The 16,358-nt window shown below is 40.7% G+C and overlaps 1 protein-coding gene across 2 annotated transcripts; it reads right to left on the bottom strand.

The window, feature by feature from the left end:
• Nucleotides 1-16,358, bottom strand: TMEM50A (transmembrane protein 50A). Of its 2 annotated transcripts, none has more exons than XM_001504144.6 (7): nucleotides 16,167-16,358; nucleotides 14,552-14,657; nucleotides 12,471-12,583; nucleotides 10,236-10,303; nucleotides 8,101-8,193; nucleotides 5,525-5,585; nucleotides 1-469 (listed from the first exon to the last, which is right to left on the bottom strand). In XM_001504144.6, the coding sequence occupies exons 2-7, from the start codon at nucleotides 14,642-14,644 to the stop codon at nucleotides 424-426; spliced, it is 474 nt and encodes a 157-aa protein (XP_001504194.3). In that variant the 5' UTR covers nucleotides 14,645-14,657; nucleotides 16,167-16,358; the 3' UTR covers nucleotides 1-423. The 2 variants fall into 2 exon arrangements, with proteins under 2 accessions (XP_001504194.3, XP_014592899.2); XM_014737413.3 differs by having other exon boundaries at nucleotides 1-3,081; nucleotides 16,167-16,349.

A 16,358-nucleotide genomic window follows, 5' to 3' on the forward strand; every position in this document is an offset into this window, starting at 1 on the left:
TAGTTTTTAAAAACAAGGAGATGTTTATATTTCTTTTAACATTTGACACAGAAGAGGCCACATTTAAATAAGCACATTAAATCTTCAGAGCACTTTAATTACAGTTTTGGACCTTGGATATGACAAATACTCATATAAGTTGTATCCATAATTTCTTTGTATTTTTACAAATTATACCACGATAAAGCTTAATAAAAATTACTCATGTGCAATATTTTTCTTTAATATTTTATGTTAATCAAATGTATACCACAAGATTTTTGTTTTGGCTGCTTAAATAGGGAGTTCTCATGATTTTAGTATTACACAAATTTAAGCAAAGACTACACTCAGAAATAAGTTTAGAAAATGGCATTACAAAAGAGAGGGAGTAGAAAAAAAAAACCCACGCAGGGCTGCTGTGCAGTAGCAAATCGGACGTTTTCACTGCCATAAGTCTTCGGTGCGGCCAAACTTAAAAACCAGTCCTCTGTGAATAAAATAAGAAACATCACATGACTAGCTAAGTCTGGGAAAAGGAAGAACACGGGAAATTTAGAATGGTGGGAAACTAGCAACAAAGAATACCTGATGAGTTGTAGGAAAACCACCAGGGGCTGTATCAGAGCAGAAACGGGTCCGTCTAAGGTAGGAAATTCTCCCCGCGTGCTCAACTGTGCTGTTTACCACCAGCTTCCCCCATCCTTCACTTCTGAGCACTGGAGACATATGCTCCTCTTAAAAAGTTAACCAATGCTTAGTCTGGAACCATTAAATGTCTGATTTTATCAAATTCATTCAACAAACCTTTTTTGTTTTTTGGGGGGAGATTAGTCCTGAGCTAACATCTGCTACCAATCCTCCTATTTTTTCTGAGGAAGACTGTTGCTGAGCTAACATCCGTGTCCATCTTCCTCCACTTTCTACTTTCTGTGGGACGCCTCCCACAGCATGGCTTGATAAGTGGTGTGCAGGTCTACGCCCAGGATCTGAACCAGCGAACCCCAGGCCGCCAAAGCAGAGTGCTCGAACTTAACCGCTGCGCCACCAGGCTGGCCCCTCAACAAACCTTTTTTCTTTTTAAAGATTGGCATCTGAGCTAACATCTGTTGCCAATCTGCTGCTGCTGCTGTTTTTCCCTTCTTCTCCCCAAAGCCCCCCAGTACATAGTTGTATATTCTAGTTGCAGGTCCTTCTGGCTGTGCTGTGTGGGATGCCGCCTCAGCATGGTTTGATGAGTGGTGCCACATCCATGCCCAGGATCTGAACCGGTGAAACCCTGGGCCGCCAAAGCGGAGGGTGTGAACTTAACCACTCGGCCATGGGGCCGGCCCCTCAACAAACTTTTTTTGAGTGTCAAGGTGCTAGGTGCTAGACGCCAGGGCTCTAAAGATAAGATATAGTCCCCCTGCCCTTGAGTTGCTCACATTCTTGGTGACACAATATGGTAAGTATTAGCAGTATATACACCAAACGTTAAGGGAGCACAGAAACACATGGCATTTATTCTGCCTGGAGGTGTCAGAAAGGGATTTATGGAGGTGGTAATATTAGATGAACTCTGAAGGATGAGCAAGAGTTTGAATGGGAGGTTGGCAGGAACAGGAGTTAGTGGGATGATGAAGGAAGATGTTTCACGGAGGGGAAACAGTCTATCAAAAGGCAAAAGGGACTAAAAGACTGCGGGGCCTCAGGAAAAGCCCAGGAGATCAGTGTGTCAGGAAAACGCGCCCACAGAGCTTAGTCCAGGGTTGAGGACGGGAGGCGTCTATGGTTGTCCTCAAGGCTCCGGTTTACCAGGGGCAAGAGGGCAATTATATGCATTAGGAGACGTACATGGATATGGGTTATTGATACAGATATCCGAGGCGTAGCAGAACAGGGAAGAGTCCAATATGGCTAGATTATAGTTTAAGAGACAAGGAGGACAGGGAATGGAGGTGGCTAGGGTTTGGTAAGCCAATTGACCAGGGTGGTGAATGGCCTACAGGGGCCTCAGGGGCCTTAAATGAGTTGAGAGGGCAGGTGCCAGCCTTATGCTCTCCTAAAGGGGGCAACCGGGAACCAGTCCCAGGCAATGAATGGAATGGGGCTACGTGGAGATGTAGCCCCCATTTAAAAGGAGCAACTATTCACCTCCAGCTGACTGTTGCTGTGCAGGGCCCAGGGTTGACTGATCTTCCAGTTTTTCAAGAAAAGCCCCAAATTCAGATTTTTATGTAAAATCTCTTGATTTTTTTTTTAAGATTTTTTAATTTATTTTTTCCTTTTTCTCCCCAAAGCCCCCTGGTACATAGTTGTATATTCTTTGTTGTGGGTCCTTCTAGTTGTGGCATGTGGGACGCTGCCTCAGCGTGGTCTGATGAGCAGTGCCATGTCCGCGCCCAGGATTCGAACCAAAGAAACACTGGGCCGCCTGCAGCGGAGCACGCGAACTTAACCACTCCGCCACGGGGCCAGCCCCATCTTGACTTTTAAATGTTAGCTCAATAAAACAAAAAATACTGTATAGGCTGAAACAAACAGAATTGTGGGCAGAATTTGGCTGGATGGCCACTAGCGCTGACGTCTTCTGTAGACAGCTGTGAGTTCTGAAAAACTTTAAGATGGGAAATGACAGGATTAGAGCTATGTTTCAGCAGGAAACTGGATCTGAGGGAGGAACCAGTTAGGGATGCGAACAGCTCAGGAAGGGATGACGACGACTGAACATAAACAGGGGAAGCGGACAAAACCAGAACAGGTTTAAGACAATTCAGAGGCAGCTTGAACAGGGCTTGGATGGGGGCGGTAAATGCGAGGGAAACTGAAGACAGTAGACATTTCAATGGCACATGCTGCATTTCATTTCGCTTTCTCATCTGTTTTCCAATTATCGGTGTATACTCGAGGTTAAGCGCGCAATCATAATGATCAACTTAAAACAGGTTTTGTAGGCTTTTATAAAGGTAAACACTTGAGCGTTTTGGGATGAAAACAAAATGCAACCAGTAAGTCAGCTATAATCTCTCGGAAGTATATTAATTTCTCTTCATAAAAGATTTCATAAACCTCCAAAAGGTGACTTGATCTCTGCTCTTCAGGTTAATATCAGACCTACTGCTGCAAAAAAGAAAATCCCAAGTTGGTTATCAGGGCCTCTACTCTCCAGATGGCTTAGAAGAGACATGCTAACTTCAGCTCGGCAACAGATGTAAAGTGTAAACTGAAGAGTTTCTTGGGCAACAGCCAGTCCCTCCCACACTGTCACATGGTCACCTTTGGTCATGACATCTGTTTGTGATTTCTGAAACAGTAATAGCTGTTGCTGAGACCTCTTCTGTTATAAATCAGAACGGCAGGTAATCTGCTACAACTGTTCTGACTACAGTGTCTATTAGTTGAATTTAATTTCAATATGCTTATAGTATTTTCACAAAACCTAATGAGTTTTTAGACCTACGAGGTACGACAGTAATAAATGAGAAATTAACCAAACTTGTTGCATATAAAAGTAATTCATTATAACTGATTTGAGACGACAAGTCAATGATCGTCAATGATCGGTTTCCAAGGTTTTGTGAAATGTGCTAACTACTCTATGATCTCATGTATTTCCTCCCTCATCGGAAGAGAGAAATTTTCCCACGAATCTTCTCCTCTCAATCCTCTGTTCTTCCTGCTGTGACAGAGTAATGTCCCTGCCAAAGCAGCATGTCAAGCTGGACCTTGCTTTATCCTTTATCTCTGCCAAGCTAAATGACGATTAAAATAAAAAAGGCTGCTGTTTGCTCCTCCCTGGCTGGTTTTCAGTAAACTCCCTTCCCCCCACTTCATCCTGAAGCTTTTCGTACCCCTGCTCTGACCCTGGAGTTTGGGACACTGAGTCCCCCCAGCGCCTCTAACGCTGTGGAGATACTGGAGTCGTGAGCTCAAGATGCTGGTCCTTCTTTAAAGATGCTCAAGCCTCAGCATTGTGGCTTGGAAGGAAAAGAAATCCTGAACATCAATACTGTCCCTCTAATAAACACACGCTACACTGCTCTACAAACTAACAAACGCAAATTTTATTTTGTAAGTTGGGGAGTGAGGTGTACTCATTTTGTAGTTTTCAAGTACGATGTTACATTCGTTAAAACAAAAAAGGGGGAGAGGAGGGAAACAGGACTAATACTGAACAACAGTTGAAGACTCAGCAAAAGGAGAAAATGTCAGTTAATTCATCCCAACTTTCAAATTTCACCATCATAGCAGCTAGAGCCTGAACTTTGGGGTCAGATAGCCTGAATTTTAGTCATGATCTCAAACAAGTTACCTAACTTCTCATGCCTGTGTTCTCACGTGTAAAATGGGGATGATGATGATGGAGTCACCTCCAGACTCGTGATGGGGATTAACTGAGAGAGTGTGTAAAGCACTAACAGTGGTGACTCGTACAGAATAACTGCTCAATACACTTTGGTCACTATTATTTTCTGCATAAAAGTCAATGGTTTAACTTTTTTTTTTTAACTCTCTGTGTTTTCTCCACTAGTTTCAGGACACAAAGTATGACTCAAAGAAGTTGTGTATCTTGCCACATCTAAGTTCACATTTTTCTTACTTCCAAACTGATTTTATATTGCAAAAATGCCTGGTGGTGGAACGGAATAAGTGTGAATACCAACTGCTGACTATTACTGAAGGGCAATGATTAGCATTTCACAAGTGCTTCAAGTAGATGTGGGCATCCATTTCCTCTTTGGGGAAGGAAAGGAAAAGTCCTGGAATAGACTGTTCTAGAATATACAGCAATTTTTTTTTTAACCTTTTTTGGATTAGGGACTTCTTTGAAAATCTGATGAAAGCCACAGATTCTCTTTCTAGAAACACCAATGTCTTGCATACGGAAATGTCTGCTGGTTCCCCATCTTTAGAAGCCTACCCACGGAATGGAGGTTAAGAGTTCCTGATGCAGAGGGTAAAGAATAGTCTTTTATTTTGGGGGCTGGGGAGGCTAGGAGTAGGGGAAAGGGCAGGCCTTAAGTGTCCAGGAAAAAATGAACATTAGAGAAAACTACTGATAAAAATATTAAGGTTTTTAGGGGTTTTAGTAATCTTTTGTCATTGTATCAGAAGGATAAAAAATGTTAAGGCTTTTCTTCCACACCTCAAATTTCATGAACAAATTCTAATGACACCAAGGATAGAAGGAACTATAAAATGCACTCAGAAACAAAATTTTAAGGAGAAACGGTTTTAAGCAGGCTTTCATTAAAAGCAACTGTTAGAGATACAGATTTAAAACAAACATTTTCAGTGTTATGTAACTAAATCTATACGAATCACAGTTCTTCATTAAAGGGGAGGTGGCGGCAATGTTTAAAATCAATGTATGTTCCTAAGGTTGGCAGCAAACTAACCCATATCTTTCTCAACCTCAGTCTTCATATTTTATGACAACAACGTGGGGGAGGGGCATTGGACAGGGGTAAATTAAACAGCTAAATATAGTATACGACATAAAAGAAACTATTATAAAAAAAGAATTTAAAAAAATAGGATGAAGAATGAAAAACAAACTTACCCAAAAAAGATGAAGGCATTTTGGAAAAATACAGCAATTCCAGGGTAGACTACGGCTTTTTCTGTAAAAATAATTGTAATATTTAGATGTTTATAATCTCAAATATTTAGTTTCTGATATGCTGGCAGCTATCAGTTTTCGCGCCTAACATAATTGATTCTTCCAGTAACTATGGCTGGTTTGAGTATTAAGTGACATAATACATATGACAGAGTCTAGCTTTAGTTTAATAAATGACAGCTCCCTTCATTCGCTTAACAAATATTTACTGAGTGCATAATATGCTTGGCACTGTTCAATGTGCTGAGGATACAGCAGTAAATAGGGCAAAAGACAGAAAAGCAGCAGACGGATCAGAGAAGCAGAGGGCAGGCTGGGGGCAAAGGTCCTAGAGAGCCCTGCAGCCACAGCAAGGACTTTGATTTTCACTCCGGGTAAGAGGAGAAGCCCTTGGAGGGTTTTGAGCAGAAATGATATGAGCTGACATATTTTAACAGGATGCCTCTGGCTGCTGTGCTGAGAGCAGACTAAAGGGGGCAAGGGGAGAAAGAGAAACCCGTGTGGAGGCTATTTCAGGAAATCAGGCAAGGACTGTACTGGGCTGAACCAGGTAAGAGCCGTGGACAAGGCACGAGGCGGTCAGTTCAGGATACATTCCAAGAGCAGAGTCACAGGACTTGCTGAGGGATCAGATGTTGGGTACGAGAGAAAGAGACGTGTCATCTTTGACGGGCCTTAACCACCCAGGGCTTTCGGCCTAAACACCTGGAGGCACAGAGTAGCCATTAACTAGTATGGGCAAGAGTGCCAGGGGAACATTTTGTCCCAATTTTATCATGGTTTGAAGCTGAAATTCTCATAAATTTCTACTATTGGAGCTGTCAGTGATTACTCACTAACTGAGAAACTGAGGCAGGATGAATAGATGAATTATCACCTTTTTCTCAGAATAGTTTTAAATTAATCTGATTACCGCTGTAACAGCTGGTTTGTACAAGCCTTCACGACTAGAAGGCCACATTAAATATTCCACATTACATAACTATGACCATTAGAATGGCTCATAAAGATCCTATATAAAGGCAACTTTATAAATTACAGATCTGCTTCTAATAATTCTCAAAGGATAACCTGACTCAAGCAGCCTTTAGGAAAGTAACTTAATATTCTATGCAATGAACACATTCCTACAAAAAGGGGCTCTGCATTAATAGTTATATCTGGGAAAGAATTGTCAGTAATTTTATTTTCTTCTTTGAGCTCTTTTTTTTTGTGAGGAAGATTGGCCCTGAGCTAACATCTCTTGCCAATCTTCCTCTTTTTGCTTGAAGAAGATTGGCCCTGAGCTAACACCTGTGCTGACCTTCCTCTGTTTTATCTGGGATGCCCCACAGTGTGGCTTGACCAGTGGTGCTAGGTCCACACCCAGAATCCGAACCTGCGAACCGTGGGCTGGTGAACTGGAGCACGCGAACTCAACCACTATGCCACTGGGCTGGCCCCCTTTAAGCTCTTTTATAGTCTCAGCTTTCCATAAGGAACATCTGTTATGCAATTCACATGCTTAAAAACATAACTTTTCATTTTTAAAATACAGTGGTGACGAAGATTTTGTAGCAACAACAGAACTACTTATGATATCAGGTTAAATGCAAACAGCTGGGTTCAAAATTGTATTTGTATTGTAACTACATAAAAAACACAAGAAAAGAGACCAAAGGAAATATACCAAAATATTTAGGAGGAGTAAGATTATTACAGTCCTTTTCTTTCTTTTCTACAGTTTCGGTAACATGGTTTTAGTAATAAATTATATAAACAAAAGAAAAATATTAAAAATGCTATCATTCCTGTAAGTTTAAGTGATTTGAATAAAATTCAGAAAACCCATGATTTTAATCCAAGAATTACATTTTATTCAAAGAAGCAAAGTGTTAAAATATGAGCTAGATTAGATCTCTGCTGGTCCAGTTTTTGCAAATCATTGATATTGTATATTTACTGTGATAAGCATAGTCAATTTTACCTGGAACTTGGTGGATTTCATATTTTTCTGGGGTCCTTCAAGCTGAAATTTCAGCCAGGAACCTAAGAGCAGGCCCTTTCCTGAGCTTGCCTTAAACTGGCCTTTTACAGCAGAAGCACATTGTGTTAATTTATTCTTCTATTTAAAGGGAGATGACATCATATTATCAGCGAGGCTTGGCTCGATTAACTTCCATTCTAGGATGTTAGAGCCTTGCATGGATATTATTCAGCAAGTCAACACTTGCCAAATAGCTACGCAACATATGTATTCTGCTTTTGAGGTTTTTGGAAGCCAAAGAGAGGCAAGGTATGGAGCCGTGTCTCATTCCTTCCAGGCTCTAGATTAGAAGAAAAAATACAGAAGGGATACTAAAAACAAACCAAACAAACCAAACAAATACTGACAGAGAGAGGGGAGCTCCTAGGCACAAACGTACTGCTAGTAGTTGGCCCATCTATATGAAAAAAGCTTTATTCTAAAATAACCAACTTCAATGCACAATTTCAGCATTCCATTGGAGGAGAATGTAAACTGTGCCTTCTCTTACCTTTAGCAACATAACCTCCAAAGAGAATCCACATAGATGCAATCAGAGACCCAAAGGCCAACATGAAACCAATGAACAGCCAGATGCGAGCACCTTAAAAGAAAGAAAATTTTGTCAGAATTGTTTCTCAGAAGGTAGCAGTCAGTTCAACTGGCTTTTCAAAAAGAAAACAAAAACCCAGAGAGAAAAAATGTGTAGTTGCCAGTAAAGTCTAAAATAAGAACAAGGGCAGAAGATGTGCTGAGTATCATCAGTGCAGACGGCGGCCTTTTTCTTGCCGGCTGGTCTGTATTTTCTAAGTGCCTATATTTACTTTCCCCACCTATCCACACTGCAAAAACTGTACTCAACCTTCCTACAAAAACCTCACAAAACATCACACAGGAATAGTTAACAAAAAACTCCTATTCAGTGACATGTGAATCCAAACACTAGCAGATTTCCCTTTCAGGGAAGTCAGGTAGCAAAGGAAGTTCAAATGTACTGTGGCTGGCACTTAGGAAAGGTGCATTAAAACTATGTTAACAGAGGAAGACAACCATGTTATAAATCACATTTATATAATACTTATGAAGATCTCCTATAAAATAAATGGAGTCATCAGACTGCCTAAGATGAACTCTGAGATGAGTTTATTTAATTAGCACAAATACATTTTAATAACAACACTGCCTTGCTTAATAAAAGGCAGCAAACAGAATGTTATATATAAATTTGATTTCATACTCAAAACATAAAAAATAGTTCTGAAATAATAAGCTGTTACTCATAGATGGGACAGTAAAACAAATATAACCGGCTCTGGACCCCCAAGGCTGTGCCAGCTAACACATTTTCTTTAGAGATGTGATGGCCACATTCTAGTCCCAGCTCTAGCTGTTCTTGGCTTGTTGTTATCAACGCTGACTGCTAACATTCATTTATTTGTTCAGCGTTCACAAGGTGATGGCAGGTCAGTGTTCCTGTAGCTCTTCCACTTAAGGTCATCTAGGAAGAGAGTGAGTGAACCAGAAGACAGCCTGAAAGCATAGACCAGAGTTGACTTCTGCAGTTTCTCCTGTTTTATTAAAAAAAAAAAAGTCACTTGAAATTTGCCTATATCCATGGGCATGGGGCTGGCCCGGAGGCGCAGCAGTTAAGTTCGCACGTTCTGCTTCTCAGAGGCCCAGGGTTCGCCAGTTCAGATCCCAGGTGCAGACAGGGCACCGCTCGGAACGCCATGCTGTGGTAGGCGTCCCACATATAAAGTAGAGGAAGATGGGCACGGATGTTAGCTCAGGGCCGGATTCCTCAGCAAAAAAGAGGAGGACTGGCAGTAGTTAGCTCAGGGCTAACCTTCCTCAAAAAAAAAAAAAAAAAAAAAAGAAGAAATTTGCCTATATCCAGGTTTATCTTTGTATGGATGTAATGTCTTGAGTTTATCATTTAAACTGCTTAGTTAACATCTGTCCCCTGAAATCTTTGAGTAAACTGGACTGTCAAGGAAGCTGTGCCACATGTATTCTGTATTCTGCCGACCTCAGGTACACGGCCACGGAGTGCAGGGGACATGAGCTCCTCAGGTGAGCAGGAGGGGCCTGGGTGAACCCCAGCACTAAAATTCTATTATTCCATTCAGTTTTGCAAGATGAAAAGAGTTCTGGAGGTTGGCTGCACAACAATGTGAATGTGCTTAACATTACTGAACTCGACACTTACAAGAGGTTAAGATGGTGCATTTTGTGTTGTGCATTTTAAAATACACAAAAAACTATGATTCTAAGTTAGTTCAAAATGCTAACTCAATCATATAAGATTGGCAAAAAAGGGAAGGAAATAATTTATATGCTATAGCTTAAAGTACGATCAATTCTATTTTGCACACGTATTCCTTATTATATACTGTTCTCTGCTGTATACTGTGTACACTTACGTCTACACATTATTGCACAGGGCTACATACTCAAAACTGCACATCCTGTACCACACAGCAAACTCTGACCAAATGTGACTTTTACCTTACGCCTTAGAACCTATAACCTCTGCTCAGAACACCTCCATACTAGCCCTGATCTGAAGGAGTCAGACAAGTGGCCCTTCCACATATGACCCTCATTTTAAGGGCGTGTGGTAAGATGTTGTTTGCACAAATTTACCTGTTTGACCCAGGCAACCTTCACTGTAGCTATCACCTCGGACTTGTCCATTAGATACTGCATTAATCCTGTGTGAATACAACAAAACCAAGAAATCAGGGTCTCTGACTCCAAGAGGAAACCATCCATGACATTACATTACCAGACACAGTAAGCCAGAGTTCCTCCAATTGAAGGTAAGGCTTCGAGAGTCTTGAGTAATCGATTCATATGACCTGAGGCAAGTCCCTTCAACCAGACACCCTCTGAAGCAGTGATTACAGTGCCCAGACCAGCAGAATCAGCATCACCTGGGAAGTCTCTAGAAGGAAAATTCCCCGGCTCCACCCCAAGTTTACTGAAGCAGAAACTCTGGGGGTGGGGCCCAGCAATCTGAGTTTTAACAAATCCTTCAGGTGATTCTGACACTGGTCAAAATTTGAGAGTAAAATTCTCAAAATTATATTTTGCTAAGACTGGAACAATCTCTAGCTTGGTCCTATCTAGTTTTCCATTTGTACACATCAGACATACTCAGTACAAAGGATTCAAGTGGTAAAATCTTTTTTTTTTAATCACTGATACACGTTCCAAACATAAGAAGTCTTTTGCTGACTTTCACAGACTACCTCTTTAAATTGAGATAGCCTTCTTTCTTCAAAAGTATCCTTGGAAAACTTTTAAATGTCATGGGAAAATTTCACAATATATCAAGGTAAAAAGTTAGAAAACATATATATGTGTGTGTGTCTACCTCTAGAAAGCAAGCTTCACGAGGGCAGGGGCTGTGTCTATCTTGTTTCCTGTTTTTATTCTCAGTGCCTAGCACGTGGCTTGGTACATAGTAGGTGCTCGATAAATGTGTTGACTATATAAACTCTAATTTTTTCATAATAATATGAAGTCTTATTCATTCAAATTTAAGTTTTAGAATGATCACAATACTCATAATTATTTTCAGTGATCTCTATATCAACTAAATTATTTAGTACATAAACAAAAATATTTTAAAACAAACTTCATATTTTTAAAAAAATGCAGATGTTCTTAGGTTAGTAGTTCTTAGCTCTTGCTTTTCCTTGCAGCCACCTGAATAAACTTCATAAGCCTCTGTCAGACAGCCGTGACCCTGCCTTGTTAGTGTCAGTCTTCACTATCAGGCACCTTCTGACATGAACAATTGCTATTTGTTCTCTGATATCACTAGTTTTACATACAATCTCAGACTTGCAGAAAAGTTCCAAGTATAGTTCAAATAATTTTTTTTTCCTGAAACATTTGAAAGTTGCCAACATGATGCCCCATGACCCCAGAAATGTACACGTTTCCCAGAAACAAGACGGTTCTACAGAACCAGAGTACAACCATCAGAATCAGGAAATTAACTGGCTATTTATCAGACATTATTGAAGTTCCCCAGTTGTCCCAATAATGCTCTTAATAGCAAAAGGATCCTGTCCAGAATCATGAGGTACACTCTGTTTTCCTGTCTCTTTAGTCTCCTCAGTCTGGAATAGTTCTTCAGTCTTCCCTGGCTTTTAAGACCTGACACTTCGCTCCAGCCATTCTGGTCTCCTTGCCATAAAGCCTTTGTACTTGCTGTTCTGTCTGCCTAGAATGATCTCTCAGATATCCCCCATGATCAGCTCCTTCATTTCTTCAAGTCTTTACTCAAAAATCACCTTCTTAGTGAGGCCTTCCTTGACTCTAAAATTTCTACACACCCTGTTGACATCTCATATCTCCTCCTCTGCTTCTTTTCTCTAGCACTTATCATTATCTTACGTGCTATATATTTAATTTATTTCTCTTTAGTTACAACCTGCCTTGTTCATTAGAGTATAAATTCCCTAAAGGCATGGATTTTTCCCTGTTTTATTTGCTACTGTCTTTCCTGTACCTAGAGCAGAGCCTGGGAATATAAAAGCCTAATGAGTATTTGTTGGATGAATGAATAAACAAACCCTTAGATAGAGGACATGGTTTCTGACCTAAAAGTAAAGTTAGAGACACTGGCAGTATAGAAATAAAAGGATAGCTGAGAGAAGCTGGGAGACAGAAGTGGAGGAGGAGAGGTGGAAGGAAGACTAGAAAAAAGGACTATAGCTTTTCTTTGTAAGTCCTTCCCTATGATTTGACTTTTACACCATGTCCAATATGCTAATTTGATAATATTTAAAAAACTTTACTCAACTGTATGTAAAAAACTTTTATTTTGTGACAATCTGTGTAAGTCGTGTCACCAACAACACTTACATCAGGAAGGCAATGGTTGCTATGACGCCACAGGTGTGGTATGAGTGGTTGAACTCCTCCATCTTGGGATAAATGACGGCCGCATCTATGATGATCCACCAGCCTGTGAAAAACTAAGACAAACCAAAAAGGGGACCAAGGAGCAATGACAGTGATTTCATATCTTACTGGCTAAAAAGAAAGCAAGGTACCTTAATGAAGAGATCCTTTCTAATGAATTTCAAAATTTTCCTAAACGTTCCAGCAGTGTCTTGCATATACTTTGCACATGGCTTAATATCTGACTGAATATTAGATATGCTTAAGTCTGACAGCAATTAATATTTATGAACATGAACTTCTTTTCTACGTCTACTTCAGGCATTATTTTATATTGTCGTAAAAAAGTCTATAATCTAATTTTGTGAACTAGAAATAAATTATGGTATCTCATTGCAGGAGAAGGGAAAAAAGTGATTCAGATTCTAATGGACAGAAGGAGTGGCCTGTTGCTGATATATTCTAAGACTCCAGAAAGGTGTTATTATTGAAAATGAAAAGAATTATTCAAAATAATATGGGGAATAATTGTGGATAGAATTTTAGCTTTCCTCTTGGTGTTATGCAATCAGTGGTTCTGGGGCCGACCCCGTGGCCGAGTGGTTAAGTTCCCCTGCTCTGCTTCGGCGGCCCAGGGTTTCGTCGGTTCAGATCCTGGGTGCGGACATGGCACCGCTCATCAGGCCATGCTGAGGCGGCATCCCACATGCCACAACTGGAAGGACCCACAACTAGAAATGTGCAACTATGCACTGGGGAGCTTTGGGGAGAAAAAGGAAAAAGGAAAAAATTTTAAAAATCTTTAAAACAAAAAGCAATCAGTGGTTCTGCAGTTCTGCTTTTCCTTTTGATGAATTACAGTGCAGTCTACAGATGGTTTCGGCTATGATGCTAAATTCAATATCAACACCAAATTATAATTTATCCTAATTGAATTTGGTTCTGGATATAATCAAGGGCAAATACATAATGAAAAAACATTAATACTGCACAAATATTTTTTATCACCCAAGCAGAAACTTACAATAAGATGATATTAACCAAATTCTGACAAGTAGCTTAGGTTTTGAAAGTAACCCTCTATCTACCCCCACTCCCAACCCTGATCCAGTTAGCTCTGGGAACCGCCATCTTCTGGCAATTATTTAAAAATAACTATTTTAGGCTAACCAAATTATTTTTATCGGGTTACAGACAGATCCATACTCTATTAATGACATTTTTACTGGCTAGCACAAGTACTTTCACTTTTTTTTTCACCTTCAGCTCAAGGTATTCAAGATATTTTCTTCACAGACCAAAATTTAAAGCTTTTTTTTTTGATGTTTGTAAGAGCAAGATTTATACAGTTTTATATTTTGACATTACTTTGGAAAAATATAGGATAATTATTTTTCACAGGTTGTAAGTGTCAGAGACTAGGCAAAGAGGAGATATTTAAAGGTAGATTCTTTTTGTTTACTTAAAATTCAACTCTTTAGCGCATATGACTACATAAGAGCATAAAACACAAAAGTCAGATGCCTTGAGGGATTTGCAATGTAAATAAGAATTTTACACTCAATTTCTTCTAAGCAATATATCTTAACATCTTTCTGCCTTCCTTCCTCCCTTCCTCCCTCCCTTCCTTTTTAAATGAGATTCAGAAGAAAGTTAACTCTGGATTATGGAGAAATGCAATCATATCTCTTGACTGATTTTGACCTGATTATTTCTCAATACTTCATGATAACTTAATGCACTCATTAAGAGGAGGCATAATCCATATAATGAATAAACGTATAAAATATACCGTCTTATTATACCATTTTTACCATGCACTTAAAGAAAAACAATCTACTAATCAAATTTCAACCCATAACGTCAACTCTCAAAAAGGAATAATTCACCCCCCTCATAAACAGTATCAACATTTATTAAAATAAATTCAGTGCTTAAAGATAAAATAAAGAGTACGTATTTAAAAACATCATACAGAATTCCAAACACATAAAAACAAACAGACCAAAGTAATCAAGGCCCAAATTATCAATGACACTTACTAGAACCCCAGCAGTAATGGAAGCAATGGTGTTGCGCTTTTCTCCCCAATCAATGCACTCTGAGCATCTGAAGCCTTCTAGAAATCCAGACATTTTTTTCAGGTCACTTAAAAAAACAACGAAACAAAATCAACGAAATAAAATACTTCTATTTACTTGCTGCAAATCTGGTTTACGTTTCTAGAAAACAGTCAACAGTTCAGGAATAATGTAATAAAAGTGAAGTTACAAATACTTTATTTCGGCTACTTCTACTTCAGAATATTTATCTGGCTTTTGATGAATTTCCACATAACTTTGGAAAAAAAATTTGGATTCAGTTAGTATTTTTTTAATTTAAAAAATGGCTTTGGTACATTTAGGTAATAGGAACAAAGGTGGGTATCCAAATATTGAAAAAGTTTTATAATGATTATTAATTTTAATTTCAAATTAAGTTAGTATATGATTTACATATTTACAGCCCAGGAGCACTGACATAGCGGAGAGAAATGAAAAAGTTTGGCTCTGAGTTAAAGCATGGACTCAGATGAGAAGTATTTCTCAGCCGTTTACACATTTTATCACAGAACGTGTTTCTTCACACTCAGATTAGGAAATTAAACACCGCACTGCAGGTCTGCTACCCACAACACTTCCTTTCATTATTTTTTCCTTCTGCAAGCCTGCCTTTTGGTGTCATTTCTATGTAAAGAAACCCATTTCATTTTAATATCTCTATCTCTCATTCTAACAGATATTTTCCAGTCAAAAGGAAGCACAAAATTTTAGTTAATGTCAATTCAGACAAAAAGAATCCGACCTAAATTGTCTTAACAAATTAGATAAAACATTCTTCCGAGCTGGGCTATGGAGACCCGGCCTGAGACACATCCATATTACCTCTACTTCAAAGTATGAAAAAACCCTGAATTATGTATAACTTGCTCATAATCAAGAAAACGCCCAAACTCCTACAGCGTATCAGGGCCCGTCCATAAAGCTACTCTGTAGTTAGCAATCATGGTTGTCCAAAAACCATGATATCCTAAAAAAAAGGAGCAATGAATCCAACTGTAAACTCCTTTTTAAAAATTAAACATTGAAAACTGTGATTATAACCAGTGCTAATACGCCCTTAGGACAAGTCCAATTTTGGAAATTCACTCGTTTTCTGCTTCCGTGGGAGGCAGAGCAGTAACAGTGAGTGTGATTTTCGCTTCGTCGCGATGACCCTGCCCGAGTCCATTTTTCTCCGGGCCGTTCCGGGCACGCCGGCGCCGGACTCCGCCTCTAGACCCCGGGACTGTAGGTGCACAGCGTGCGCCGGGACTTGGAGGGTCAGCGACCCTCGCTCGGGCTCTCGGTTTCTCCAGCTCGAAGGCAGGGGGCGAGGGGGCTGCCAAGAACCCTGGGCCGCCCTGGGGAGGGCGCGGCCCCGCAGCCCGGCCGAGTGCGGCCGCCGTCGCCCGCCGGACACGGGGCGGCAGGAAGGGGCCAGGAGGGCTCAGCCCGCGCCCGCAGCTTCCCACAGCTGCAGGCAACGACCCAGTCAGCCTCCGCCGGCACGCGGCCCGGTCCGAGCCCTACGCGGCCTGCGGCGGCCCCTCCCCAGCCCTCCCCGCCCGGCACTCACGTGCAGCCCCGCCCGTGCAGTCGGTCAGTCCCGAGCCCGGGTGTCGCGCGCCCAGCCGCCTCGCTCGGCCACTTTCAGCAAGGAAAACAAAACACCCACAGGCCGCCGGCGGTACCCGGATGCAACAGCCCGGGGACCCAGCTCTCGCCGCGCATGCGGAGACAGGGGCGTGGGGCGGGGCACGGAGAGGGC

The sequence above is a fragment of the Equus caballus genome, chromosome 2, assembly GCF_041296265.1.
Source record: "Equus caballus isolate H_3958 breed thoroughbred chromosome 2, TB-T2T, whole genome shotgun sequence".
NCBI classification, from domain to species: Eukaryota; Metazoa; Chordata; class Mammalia; order Perissodactyla; family Equidae; genus Equus; species Equus caballus.

Coding starts and splice junctions, on each gene's coding strand:
- TMEM50A (XM_014737413.3), bottom strand. CDS start 14,644: ATGTCTGGATTTCTAGAAGGCTTCAGATGCTCAGAGTGCATTGATTGG. Junction 12,584..14,551: donor CCATTACTGCTGGGGTTCTA/GTAAGTGTCATT, acceptor GGTTTGTCTTAG/TTTTTCACAGGCTGGTGGAT. Junction 5,586..8,100: donor TGGAGGTTATGTTGCTAAAG/GTAAGAGAAGGC, acceptor TTATTTTTACAG/AAAAAGCCGTAGTCTACCCT.